Source organism: Alligator mississippiensis, chromosome 7, assembly GCF_030867095.1.
Source record: "Alligator mississippiensis isolate rAllMis1 chromosome 7, rAllMis1, whole genome shotgun sequence".
NCBI classification, from domain to species: Eukaryota; Metazoa; Chordata; order Crocodylia; family Alligatoridae; genus Alligator; species Alligator mississippiensis.
In genome coordinates, this window is record NC_081830.1 from 11609818 (window position 1) to 11624198 (window position 14381).

A 14381-nucleotide genomic window follows, 5' to 3' on the forward strand; every position below is an offset into this window, starting at 1 on the left:
GCACCTGGGTCAGCCCCCCCTGGGCCGTTCAACTGTGAGCCTTATCTGGAGTCATGCAAACATGTGAGACTTGCAGTGTTCCTTAGACAAAAGGCAGTTTCTCTTCCTTCAGCTTACAGGTGTCACCCAGGAACCACTTACGTGAACAGGTGGCCATTAAGAAGACCACTTCCCCATTGACTTACATTTCATGAGTCTGCCTGGAAAATAACCCCACACGGCTTCACTCAAACATCCATGCTGCTCACCATCCACTGCAACCTGCGTGACTTATCCCAGACAGCTATGCCTTTCACTTCCCAAACGTGGAACAAAGGCCCAGCCCAAGGGAAGTCCACTGATCAAATATAGCAAGCAAAATGTGGGAACACATCTAGGGCTCCGGTCTTTGGCATTCTCTACCTCTGGAGGCAGCTTGAGTTGAGCTGATTCTATATGACCCATCGGGGTGGAGATGCATACAGCTGATGAAAATGGAGGTATGCATGAGCCCTGATGGATTTGGGGGTCAGGGTGGGGGAGGGAGGAGGTGAAAAATCGTGCATTGGATCCATGCTAATGGAGCTTGACTCTTGCAGAGCCCCCTCTCCTCCTGACTTTCATGGACGTTTGCCATGAATGTAAGGTCAGTCACTGCAGGATGGGTGAGCCCCGGGGAGATCTGCACTGACTCTGCTGTCTCTGAGAGGAACAGCCTGGCCTTTCCTACTGACAACCAAAATTGTAGACAGTTCTCAGCAGCTTTTGTCTTTTCCTTACCTTGGTGGGAAAGTAGCGGCTGAACTTGAACTTCTTCAACGTTAGTGTCATGGAGTAGGTCCCAAAGAAGAGGATGAAGGACATGAGGGCCAGGTCGGGAACAAAGTTACAGGATTTCCCCACTAGACTGCCGCCGTACTTCAGGCATTCCTTCTTGCTCAGCTGGGTCCAGTCCAGAGCTGTCATATTAATAGTATTGTACTTGGAACGGATGTGTTGAGGAAAAGAAACCGACATAGCCATTAGTACAGGGAGCGGTACTTGGGGGCAGGCCAATGCAAGCACTCCTGTAGTGCTGCTTCTACCCACAACCACCACGCTGAGGACACTTATTATGTCTAGAGGACCTGAAGGGGCAGCGAGCCCCATATGACCTCTGCCTAGGTCCTTCAGCAGGCAGAAGGGCAACGGCAAAGGGAAGCCATTCTATCCCATCGTACCGAAGCAAAACGGGCAAGTGGCTAATGCTGACATGCTTCAGACTACAGTGTAGACATCCCTTGGGAGTCTTCATAGCCAGCACGGCTATTGCTATACCATGCACTAGTTCAGCCACCTGCTCCACCATCCTGCTCCAGGTGGGCATTGCTGGGTTGACTCTAATAACCCCAGTTAGGCATGGACTTGGACTACGTGATGGGCATCATCTTTTCAGTCATGGATTAACAGACTCCTATGCCTTTCTGGCTATGTAGCCTGAGCCTGAGTGCAGTGGGAAGGCATGCTGTACTTATTTATTAATCCAGCAAGCACCTCTAGTCTTCACCTGTCAGCAACTGGTGCAACTCTGCCAATCGCAACCTTGGTTCTGTTAGAAAGCAAACTCCTCCTCTGAGGCAGACCACTCGGTGAGCTGCTTTCAACCCCAGATGTGACACCCTTGTGAAAACCCTGGCCCCAATTCTTAACAACAGTGACCCCAGCATCTATGGGCCATCTGGCTTCACCTGGGGCATTTTAATCCCTAGATCACTCCCAGGTCAATGCCTGCCTCTTGGTCCATAGGCTGCTTTTAAGCCAGGAGAACCAGGAAGAGACTCTGTGTATGGGGACATGCGGTGGGACAGAGGAAGGGCCAGTCTCATCCTCAGTTCCCCTCTGCCTTGAGCCAGCAGCAGTGCCTGCAGACTCACTGGCTGTTTTCCTGACAGCATTTGTCAGGCACTTCTGATCCCTCTTGGAGCTGATTGTCAGAAGGAGGGAGAAGCCTTCTCTTTCCCTTAGCGGGTGCGCGTTGCAGGAAAGGACGGCACCAAGAACGCTCATTGCTGCTCGCTACTGTGCCATAGGCTGATTGTGGCATGTGGTCCCGATCATAAACAAATGGCACGGCACAGCTCTGCGTTTTCATGGCACTTTGCCTTCTCTATGAGGGAAGCGGATCAGTACTGCAATCACCACCTGATAGAGGGGGACCTTGGAAGCCAGGCTCAAGACTTGCCGATCCCAGGCCTGAGCAAATCCCACTCCACTATGTGGCCCCACACCTTGATCCCTAGGCTCCAGCTCCAGGCCGGCAAGTACACAGGAATACAATTATTAACCCACGCACGCCAGGTTTCCAACCCTGCCTGGTGATCTGGGAGGAAGGTGCCACTTCAGAGACCCTAAGTAGGCCCGTTGTTTGGGAAGTGCAGTGCATCTACTTCTGAAAGTCCAGCCCCAGGAAGGGACTCTAGCAGGACCCCTTTTTCACTCCTTATTTGGGAAAGTCTGGGCCATGTTACTTATTTCATGCTCACCAAGATACAGTTGCTATCGGTATCTATCTGTCTATCTTGTCTATCTGTCTACCTACTTATCTATCCATCCATCCATCTCTCCTTCTCTTTCCCTCTAGTTCCAGGGCAGGCAATTATTTGGGCTCATGGGCCACATAGGCAGTACCGGGGAGCAGTCACAGCCAATCAGCCTGGAGCCCACGTGCCACTGCCCACAGTGCACAGCCCTAGCCCTGCCCTGTCCTGTTCCTTCTGGCTTCCACCACCACCGGCCCCGGCCCCATGGTACCAGTGGGGACACACATGCACAGCTCTGATCCCAGCCCACCCTGCGCCTACTTTGGACTTGGCCCAGTGGAAAAGACCAGGTCAGGACTAGTTACAACCCGCATGCACAGCCCTGACCCCAGCCCACCCTGCTCCTGCTCTGGACTGCCCGCCCATGCTGAGCAGTGGCAGCAGCTGGGCAGAGGCTGCTGCCGGGTCAGGGGAAAAGCCCCCACCCCTCCCACCACTGCCGGGACCTTCTTGCTGCAGCCACCTGGAGCCTGTGCCCGGGCTGCCCTGCCACTCCTCTCTGCTGCCATCACTGCCACCCAGTAAGACAGTGCTGGCAGTGCAGAGGAGCCACAGTGCAGCCCAGGTATGGGTTCTGGGCAGCTGCAACAAGAAGGACCTGGCAGTGGTGAATGGCAGGGGCTGCTTTTACCCAACACCAAGCATCAGCTTCTGCTCAGCTTGGGTGGGTGAGTCTGGAACAGGTGCAGGGAGCCCAGGGTCGGGGATGTGCACTGTGCTGCCAGTACCACGGGGCTGGGGCCAGTGGCGGTAGCAGATAGAAGGAGCCACTGCCACCTGGGCTGCCTAGAAAGGTAGTCCAGCTGTGGAGCCACCCCAGCCCTGCTGTGTGACCAAGGGGCGGCAGGATGCACCATGGGCCTGATGGCGCCTGAGCCAGGAGGGACCAACAGACCCAATGCAGACCAGACAAAGTCCCTCTGTGGGGGCTGTATTTTCCCCACCCCTGCTCTAGCTAATACTATTACCACCTTACAGAGGGGGACCTTGGGAGAATCAGGCTCAAGACTCAATGATCCCAGTCCCAGCCTCATCCCACTGGACTACATGGGCCCAGAACCTCTAGCTAGCCAGATTCAGTCTGCTTTCTTCTTAAACCCTTCCCTCTATTCCAGGCTGCTGCTTCAAACCTTTGGCCACTGAGATGCAATGGCAAATTGACCACGTTGGTGCATCAATTGATGACCGTGGCTAGCCGCAGCTTCCCTGAAGGAGCAGTAAGTGATGGATTTCACTGGTAGGTCACATTGGGCCCCCTATTCAAAAGCAGGGCATCTAGCAGAGCCCCATGTCCCTCCTCCCGGCATAGGCATCGAATAAAACTACTTACCATAGACATGTTAGTGTCGCTGGGTGACAGCGGGGCTGAAGCATTGAACAAGGTTGTATTCACTGCAGAAAAGGAGTTTGTTGTAAAAAAACACGTATCTTAAAAAATAGCAAGGCTTCATCTGAAGGGACACGCCGTTTCAGCCTAGTGAGCCCTGCCAGTTCCGACAGACGCTGCCCTTCTGCTCCCCGGAGAGAGGAAAAGACACCTAAGCGCAATCCTCTGCAAGGACTTTCTAGCAGCATGGGTAGCTGTGGGCTGTTTTGAGAGCTCTGAGCAGCTACCTTGAGGGAAACAGATGTCAGGAAGTCTGGGATGAGTGCATCGCTACACACCTGCCAGGGCCCTGGGGGTGGGAGGCTCTAATGGAAACACCAGCCTCAACTGGAAGAGCAGACCACAGATCTCAGGGCTCTGGAGGGCTATTCCTGGTTCTAACACCAGCAGCAACTTCTCCCTGATTAATATTATGGGTGGACTCCCATTCAGACAACACAACATCTCCTGTGGGTGGAAAGCCAAGAGTTGCATCACACTGCTGCCATGAAACCAGTGGCATCGTCCCTTATCATCTGAGCACAAGCAAAGAGACACCGACTGCCCCAGCAATTCCTGTGACCATAAACTCATGTCAGGATGGAGGAACGGAGCTTGGAGTCTGCAGTATCTCTGGCCTCCCCATCCACTGACAGAAAGACCAAAGCTCCAGACTCCTGGGCTCTCTGCAGCTAGGACCTAGGCTGCTGTCTGATGTACTTTTACATCTGGCTCCTTCCCAGTGCCAAGTAAATGCTGCTATGAGTGCTTTTCCTTTCATCATAACCGTACAATCCTGCTTACCACTGCTTCAAGGGCCTTGCATTGACTGTGCAGTCCCTTCTGCTAAGACTTTGGGGACAGGGGATCATCACTTGCAAGGTCCACCTGAAAGAAGCCACCACTTTTGGGAGCAGGTCAGACTCCAGAGGGGATACCACCAGCTCTCTGGTGCAGAAGAGCTCACGCTCATTCTTTGGCGGGCTCCTCTCTGGTAAGACCTGCTTGGCTCTGATGAGACACCTCCCCCTGCTCCTGCCCTTCCTGGAATAAGAAGGACCTTTCTCTGTATGGAAGTTGTGCTCTGAGAGTCACCTCATGTCCAAGGTGAGCTTTCTCTTGCCCAGCCTGGACTCCTGGCTTCTAAACCCTGCCCAAATCTTTTGAGGAGGGAGAGGATGAATCACGAGAGAGAACGTTTTCTCTCAGGGGAAACCTGAGTAAAAACCCCACAAGGCTCTCAAGCTTCTGCGGGGCCTTCTTCTGGAGGATCCTAACAGCCTGGAGCACTACTAATCTGTCACGAGTAGACCGTGAGCCACCAGTCTCTGCTGCTTGCCTATGGCCTCCTTCAGGATCTGTATGCAGAAGGATGACCTCGTTTGAATGCACACCACACACGGTTGCATCCAAGTTGACCCCCTGGCAGGCAAAGTCTTTAAAGTTTTGGGATGTCCTTTTGTCAACGCCAGATTTTTGACAGGCGGCCCAGCCTCAACACAGTCTGTCTCTCCCTTCCTGTGCAGACACAAGTGGCAAATTAATGAGGGAGAAGCGACTGCTGGGTTAGAATCGGAGACCTCACTGCTACCAAAATGCCGCTCTGCTGACAAAAAGAGGATGGGAAAACTGCCCCAGCAAGAGGCTTGGGCCTGTTACCCTGGACTTGTGCAGTGTCAGGGTTGCTGGGAGTTTTTCTTGGGGGTTAGGTTATGGATTTGTCTAAGGTGGTTTGGATAGAGGTGATCCTGCCACAGGCAGGGGGCTGGATGGGTTGACCTCTCAAGGTCCCCTCCAGCCCCACTTCTCTGTGACCCTATGACGTCTTTTGGATGTTCACATGCAGAATGGAGCTTTTCCAGAACCAGACATAGTTGCGAGTTCTACCGCTTTAAATGCTCATTCCCCAACATAGAGCATGCTGTAGCATGTGCTGTATTTTTGACCACAAGGTCCATCAGCGCTTCACACAAATGGAGAGATTGGAGTAGAGCTAAGAGTAGGACACCTTAAAAAAATGGAAGAGTATCAAACATGAAATAAGTTGACCATTTATAGAGTGATACTCACTTGAGATTGAAAGCAGCCAAATAGATGTGTGCAGCAGAGACAAATATGGTACAAATCAGTTATAACAGTCAAAAGCCATTCCTGTTACACCACCAGAAAAAATATTAAGCACTCAAAGGGCAATTAACATATGCTCTCAGTGTTCAGGAAATGCTCAGAGCGACCAGGGTGAAAGCTCAAGTCAAGGAAGGTTGCAGCTATAAGAGGGCTTTTGGAATTGCAATTCTACTACATGGAAAGAACAGAGACTGGGTTTGCTTCAAACAAAGACACCATGTGTGCTTTGCTTTTGCTCAGCTGCTTGAAGCCAGCTGGGTAAGAGCAAGGCAGGCTAACCCCACTGTGTCGCAGAGGATGGGCCTCAAACTCAACTGCGGAGAAATCACGGAGGTGGTCATTCCACCTTTGTGGGATAGGCAATGCTGGCTAAACACAGCGGAGGACTCCAAGACATCCCAAAGCCACCTGGTGCTCAGGGATGGCCCCTTTGTGACCACACTCCCTTATGGGGCCTGGGTCCTACTTTCCCATACAACATAGCTCCAGAGAGGATATGATGGGGTGGCCAGAATTCCTTCTGAAAGTCCCCAAAAATCAGACGATTGATCCCCCTCGCCCCCAGCCCACTCCTGGATCCTGGGTGACCTGTGTGGAATTGGGGGGAGCCCTCATGCCACATAGTCAGAAACCCAGTAACCCTGCATCACTGTTGGCTCTCACTGTTGGGCAGTCCAGGGCTGCAGACATGAGCCGACCAAGGGAGAAGGAACCCAATTCTGATCCTATGCTCGTTCTAAACCAACGTCGCTCTGCACTGGTTGTTTATTCCCAGCCGGAGGTGAGCTCATGCTAAGGCTTCTCCCTTGATCAGACCAGGATGTCCAGAACCTTGCTGGGCTGAGCCCTTAGATTCAACAAACAACTGCAGAGTTGTTAAAAAGGAGCATTAGTTCACCTGTCCCCTCCCTGATGCACCCAACACACACATTTTTGACCACCAGGGCTCAACAGCAGACATAACCATTGCTCTAACATCCCACATGTTATGTCGGGTATAGCCCACTGTCAGCCACTGGTGTGCAATCAAAATTAGGCCAACTATGGCTATGGAGGCTACCAACACTGTTTCCCACACTTCTGTCTCCAGGGCGAGGGTTAGGTTGCAGTACATTCCCACCTCTTCCTTCCACCATCGTTCTTTTAAAACAAGAACGCCCAAAGGGCTCCCTTTTCCTTACAGCACTAGCACACCTGAGGGAAAACATTTCCTACTCATGTGACAAATGTCAAGGTCTTAGTTCCATAGAGCGTAACGGGAACTCTGGATAATTTGGGCATGTGATTCAAGAGCCAATCTGGATGGGAATGATGAAATGTCAGTACGATTTGGTGGGTTGGCTTGAGGTGGGCTAAAAGTGAGCCTGAATTACAGCCATGTCAGAGAAGAGTACATCTTGGCTCTGGAAAAATGCAGGTTGTGTCTCACCTGCCATCCTTTTGCTTTCCCTGGCCTACATCTTCTGTCACATTGCGGTGGCAGACACTGGGCCTAGGCTGTAGGCAGCTGTTAGACACAGCAACACACAGCTTCCCAACCCTACACCAGCCCGTTTCTAAAAAAAGACCAAGGTGAGGGGGAAAAAGGGCCGGGAGGAGGGATCACTCAGAAGGGTGTCTGAAAGCCACTGATCATCCCACTAGAAACTTCATCCCACCTAACTGGAGAGGACAAATTCACCCTGGAACATGCATTTGTGAACTATCCTGCTCTGGCTGCAGGATGTTAAGTGAGGATGGCTTCCATCTCTCCTAGCTGTTGTTTCATGCTTGACCATCTATGGAGGAGGTCTTCTCTACGCTCTCATCTATCAGGGATGTTCTGGCTTGCTGGGAGATGCTGAGTGGTTTTCAGGAGCACTGCTATTTGTGGGGGTGGGAGGGGGCTTGGGTCAGAGCACATGATGATAGGGGAGATGGCCTTCAAAAGAACCCCTACCTTAGAGAGCTACCTCTTTGATGGACAAGTACAGACGTGCTTAGAGGTCCGGAGCCCAGAGACACATGGGCAATATTACTGCGACCCCTCTCTCATGGGAGAACTTCCTTTGGCTGAGATAACACCTAGCCCACAACAGCAGGAGATTCCAAAGGGTCTGATCCAGGCTGCTGCTATCTTTGCCTCCATTTTACAGAGGAGGAAACTGAGGGAGGTGAGCCCTTCAAGCCCAGATGTAGACACCAGGTCTCCTGCCGCCCAGCCCACATCTCACGCTACTGCAGTAATCCCCCAGTGGAAGCTCACAGCCCAGAACCAGATGCCCATGCATCTGGGTCCCAGTCGGCACAGATCAGTCAGGAGGCCTCTTAAAACTCCTCCAGACCTCAGCCAGACCCCAGTGCGGACAAAGCCCTGACCGTGTCCTCACGCAATGCTCAGCAGGGAATAATAAGACTCATGCTCACCTTGGTCAGGAGCGATGCACTCGCACTTGTACATGGTGACATAGTCCGGCCTGAAGTCTGAATTGATGGGGTAATAGTTGAAGGCTCCGATCATCTTCTTGATGGCGTCGTAGATGAAGATGAAGCTGATGAGGGTGGAGAAGCCCTCCTCAGTGAAGCGTGTGATGTACTTTATAATGAAGCTGGCATCCGTGGCCACCAGAATAAGGCACTGCAGGGCGGAGTGGAGGCCGATCCACAGGCGAAACTCCATGTAGTCGATGCTGTTGCCTCTGTAACGAGGCACACCGAAAGGGCATCACACAACCAAAGAGTTGGCCCGTTCCATCAGCGCAGGGAGACTGAGGCCCAGGGAAAGGTGTTACCGCACGAGAACGGAGGAAGAGCCCTCACAATTGTCTGGTTAATGGTTTTCCTAAAGCCCTCACTTCCCCATGCTCCCATGCTCATAGACCCGCCGTGAGGGGGAACAGGTTTTTTAGCCTCTCTGTCTAGGGCAGCAACCCAGACCCAGAGCCCATCAGGCTCAGATGTACAAGGATTTTTAGGCCTTCAGGTTTAGGGCTCCCTCCATTCCCCTGGGCATGGATGCAGGCTGGGCTGGGAGGCTGGGACCATCCTTTCACCTACTTGCTGAAGTCGAAGAGGAGCTTCTCGAATATGAGGATGGGTCCTGTGCTGCTTAGGATGATGAGTGGCTGCCCGGCAAAGAAACAAAACACCGAGCCCGCCATGGCTGTGCCGAGGAAGCTCTCCATGACACCCTGGGGAAGGAGAGGGGCCAAGGTCTCAATGTAGGGCTGAGAGACGTGCGAGCTGGGCTGCCCCCTCACACAAGGGACCGCGGGTGGTGGCCAGACTGCAGGAGAGTGCTAAGAACAGGGCGCAGTGACGGGCGCCAGCTCTCTCACCTGTCCTCCCTCCCTGTGGTCCTCCCTCCACCTTGTGTCTTCCAGACAGAGGTCAATGGGTTGGGGTTGCATGGGGAAGAGGCGAATTAAGGCTTGGGTGTCTTACAGACCTTACAAGGACTCTATTGTGTGTAGGCACACGCTGAAAGGCAATTAGGGCACTAGTTTGGGAGGAGGGGGGAGAAGTTGGGATACTTCTAGGGCTCAGATTTGGAGGGAATGCATCTTCCCACCAAGGGTTAGGATCTGCCCTCGGCTGAGCAGGGGCAGTTCACAGAGAAGGAGCAGGAAGGGCCCTTTTCAGGGCAGCTGGGCAGGCATGTAGCCAGTGTGGCAAAATGCCATCTCGGTCTCTTCCCAGACCAGGTGCGGCTGGTGAACTCCGACTGGTGGGGTGGTGGAGCTTCCCACGGGAGCAGGGAGGCAGGCTTTGCAGCTGGCCGGGAGTTGGGGGTTGGGATTTGCAGCCAGCCGGGCACTCCGGCCAGTAGCGGGGAGGCTGTAACCGTGTCCCCCCCGTGGGACGCTCCACCACCCCACCAGTCTGAGGTCGCCTGCCGCGCCTGTCCCAGACTCTGCTATAAGATTTCTCCTTGCCATTGTCTCCTCACCTGCTTGTCAGTCTGGTTGCCTCAGGTTACAGCTACTATGTGACCTCAAGCAGGTGCAGGGGAAGTGAACCTAGTTGCTTTTGTTTTAGCCCTAACCTCATGGCAGAGGGGTAGTGGCTCAAGAGATGTCAACCTCTGAGTTGACCAGTGATACTTTTTAAATTGGTTGCTTAGCCTTAAACAACACCTGCCCTGCTTGGACCTGGAAGGTATGGTTAGAAAAGTTTATTTAAGAGCCCCTTCTTCCTGGAGGGAGGAGAGCCATTTTGGAAAGCATGGGATAAGCTCGCAGCCTCTGGGGCTCTGCTGGGCTCCAGATGAGCAGGGAGGGCTGTTTTGGGGACCAGGTGAGCAACGGACCAGGCAGAGAGATGGGGATCTCTCTCTGGAAACTCACTGACACGCCATGAACTGCTTGCCGCCAGAGGAAAGCTCAAGCAGCCTCTGGATACTTGTGAGTAACTTACCTAAACTTTATCTAACAATATAGCTTGCTGTCAAGAAGATACATGTTCAAAGGCTACCTAGCCACATTGTTTGCTCTAAGGTTATTCTTTGATATTTCTCCAACCTGTACCCTTCCCCAAACCTACTCTCTGTAACCAATAAAGATCTCCACTGTACCAAGCATGGTAGACTCATTGGGAGATGGTTTGGGCATGCCTTTTTTATTCCCTTGGCTCAGATGACCTAGGGAGGCTACTTTTTGGGCCTCGGGCTAAAGGAAGCACCCTGAGTTCTCACGGCAGGGCAAGCACTCTCAAGCCTTGTGTATCCCAGGTAGACAGACCAGAGCCCCTGGACAGTGGCAATGGTGGCCCCAGGCTTGCGGGTGTGCTCCAGGAAGGGGGCCAGCCAGACGTGAGGCACCCCAGAGAGGCACTTGGAGTTTGGTAGGTGGTCTGGCACTGTGAGGTGGGTGGCTCAACACAGGAGCACCCGCCACAGCCAGCACACAGACTGGTCAGGCACTGGCACTGCGGGCAGGGCGTGCGGGCAGTGAAATCTGCCCCACTGGGTCTCTTACAGCTCAGAGCAGCTGATGTACAGGGTTTACACCAAACCAACCTCCAGCACAGCTTCTGGCTTGAGCCCATCTCTACCAACTCTTCTCCTCCTCCAAGTGGCCGGAGCACTTCTCAGCTTGCACTTTACCTGGTAGTTGTCTGTCGCATCGCCTAGCAACCCCCCGAAGGTGATGGCGTTGGTGATGCAGCCCAGGTAGATGAAGAGGATGGCAGAGATCGACTGGATGTGGAAGCCTTCATAGAAATCACTCAGGAACCAGGGCAGCTTCCTCTTGATATCCAAGTACAGGCCCCCACAAAACCTGGGAGAAGGAGGTGGAAAGATCTGCCTTGCAGCCATGCCGTGAGCCCCCAGCCCAAGGAGCTCACTTCCAGGTGCCCAACAGCAGCTCCACACAACCCACAAGGAAGGACAAGCAAACATGTGAGACCTCCGTGGCACTGGTGTGTGTCAGGGAGTGCGTTCAGTGGCCAAGACTCCTCTGTGGCCCTCCCCTGATAAGTGCTCTTGGATTTCTGCTCCACGCCTACTTTAAAACCAACTGCCTGAGAGGGGCAGCAGTACTTTTATTCAGGCAGCACTGAGAGAGCTGAGTGACTTCCCAGCTCATCATCGTCTGCTAATCTATCTCCCCTCCACAGGCATTAACCCCCCTCCATCCTTTTTACTGGTCCAGATGTTCCACTGTTCAAAATATCCTTTCCTCTGCAAAGTTTTCTGTCTGTTAGCCATTCCTGGCAATGCCAATCTTTTCTTTCACAGCCCTGAGGATTTCTTTTTTTAGCTCTGGATAAAAACCTTTCCTCAGGTGTGCTCATATTAACTCAGGTGGGGAAACAACTGGCAGTGAAGGGCTGGAGGCACTGCCAGGCTGCCCAGGAAGGCTAGATTTTCTTTTAGCACTCTGAGAAAGAGATAAACTATAATGCCCACAGGACTAACGACACAGTATCTCTTGACTATTTTGTGCTTGGTTTGCTGTGGTTTTTTATACTTAGCACAAAACCTAGCAAATTGGTGCACGTGCCAATGGTTAGACTTGTTTTAGCTTTGATCTTAAATTTTGCATCCCTTGACCAGCCAGCCTCAGTGCAAAGGTGATCAAACCAGTGTTCCCAGTGCACCGAGCTCTGACGGGCCCTTGGGGTGCTAGGGCCCTGCAAACCATTTAAGCAGCCAAGGTACTACCTACCTGCCCGTCCAGAGAAGCTCCTCCCCGACTTCGTGTGCAGCTGGCATCTCTCCATCGTCACTGCCACTGCCACCCCCTCCACCGCCGCTGCCTCCGGCTGCTCCGCCAGCCACGCCGTTCATCTGCCCTGCCTCGTTCAGGGAGAACACAGACTTCCTGAAAGCATACAAGAGGCTCTGCTTTCTAGAGACCTCACTACATGTCTGCCCAGACTGGCCTTTTGTGTAAAGTGCCAGACTCTGGAGTCAGGTGAGAATTTCAGCTCTCAAGCATTTCCATGGCTTGTGAGGGCTAACAAAATAAGACCCCACAAAGGCTCAAAACCTAGAGGACCACCTGAGAGCCCTCCAAAGTCTAGTTAAAAAACAAACCCTTCTGATTTCCAGAGACCATTCTGAATGGAGCCATGGACTGTTTTTTATGTGAGTTAGGTCCTTAGATGGCCCCACCTGAGCTCCTCACAGTCAGAACTGGCCAGGACTTGCCCCATCCTGCCAAAACTTTTCAAGGTTTCACACATTTCTCCATCCCCTGTTGGTGATTCAGCCTCCATCGCATAAGTTGCCCAGAAATTCCTGGCCTTGGGAAAGTGCTCCGATCAAACTGTTGTGAACACCTGTATACTCCTCTGCATAAGTTGGATTTGGGTGATGCATCAGTTACTAGTGATAAGCCATTTATATTTGATTAATTCCCAGCGAGTCCCTTATAGCCCTGGGCTTTGCTTCCTGGCTGTCTGGAAAGATTTCTTTGGATTTCATGCATGGATTTGCATGAAATGCTGCCATCTAGGCTTCACCAAGAAGACGGCACTTTGGTCAATTTAGAATGGCACATCGGACAATATTATAGAGACAGTTTCAACACGGATCGAGCAGGCTTTCCTATCAAAAGGAATAACCTGCTAGGCTAGTCAGGGACAAGCTAGTAAAGGTTCCACAACTAAATCCCCATGGTTCATCCATTTCAAATGGGGGTTTGTTTCTGTAAATACAGTTTATCTCCACGTAGTGTGAAATGCATCCGCTCACATTGCTGAGCTGTTTATGCTCGTTGGCCTCTGTATAACACCAGGACCTGGCACTAGACTTAGTCCTAATTCACTACTCTAACTTGCTGCAGAGTCAAGCTCCCTATGCTGCTGATAGCGACTCTTAGCTTTTTAAAGCACCAACTTCATAGCACTTGACGAGGGAGGTCAGTGTTGCTACTCTCCGTTTCCACACGGGGAGGTGACGTGACTTCCCAAAGTCACACACCAGGCTGGAAGCCCAGCAGGCGATACACTCTGCTTCTCCTGAGTGCCTGATTTATGGCTGGTCAACAGCAGCCCTGTACCTCTTGTCAGCAGATGGCAGTTTCTTGGGGGGCTCTATTCGGATGTTCGGATCCCACTCGCCAGGTGGCAGGACAATGACTTCATCCAGAAATTCATCGATCCCAGCGATCAGGTCTTCTCGGTCCCTGGCTTTGTAGGCAACGTCACTGAAGAGCTGGAAATCAATAGAGACAACAAACTTTTTGCTCAGAAGACCCCAGCTTTAGCTACCCCGTGCCTAGCTCACACTTCAGATCACTGCAGAGGCTGTCTCACTCCTTGCTGGTGTGAAAACAGTGCCAGCGAATGCTACTTAGACAATGTAGGCCCTCCTGCCTGTTGCCACAGTGCATGCTGTGGACATCTGGAATGTCACAACGCAGCTGGGACAGAACTTATCCCTCTGCTCCAAAACCGCAGCCCCCCATCGTACAAGCCGCAAAAGGTTGAGCAGAGCACAAAGAAGCCTCTAACACACACTGAGATGTGATCCAGAGGTGGGTCATGGCAGGAGCACACCCATACCGGCACACACATGGGCAGAACAAAGGTGTGACCGCACAAGGACGAAACTGCTTTTTAGCTTGATCCTGCTCAGCTGCAGTTGCTGTGTCTTGACAGCTATTACCACCCGTGCTAGCAAGATGAAAGGTACCAATGTCGTGCCAGGCTGTGCTAAACTCCTATGTGCACTTTGCTGGACAGATACACCCCTACACTTGCACTTTCTACACACCCACCCACATACAGCTGCTTTATTTTAGTAATTTAAAGTGAATTCTTGTGGCTCTCTGCACACCAGATGCTCAGCTCTTGGCAAATGGGCTACAGTGAAACCGCACAGATTTTCAGCTGTCGGTTTG

The 14381-nt window shown here is 52.4% G+C and overlaps 1 protein-coding gene across 1 annotated transcript in view; it reads right to left on the reverse strand.

The window, feature by feature from the left end:
- Window positions 1-14381, reverse strand: part of SLC4A5 (solute carrier family 4 member 5) — a 53494-nt gene that overhangs the window by 15642 nt on the left and 23471 nt on the right. The window contains exons 8-14 of the mRNA XM_059730566.1: window positions 13539-13693; window positions 12201-12356; window positions 11135-11309; window positions 9088-9221; window positions 8458-8729; window positions 3889-3950; window positions 760-960 (exon numbers count right to left, since the gene is read on the reverse strand). Of these exons, the coding sequence (XP_059586549.1) occupies window positions 760-960; window positions 3889-3950; window positions 8458-8729; window positions 9088-9221; window positions 11135-11309; window positions 12201-12356; window positions 13539-13693 (1155 nt within the window). The remainder of the gene's footprint in view (window positions 1-759; window positions 961-3888; window positions 3951-8457; window positions 8730-9087; window positions 9222-11134; window positions 11310-12200; window positions 12357-13538; window positions 13694-14381) is intronic.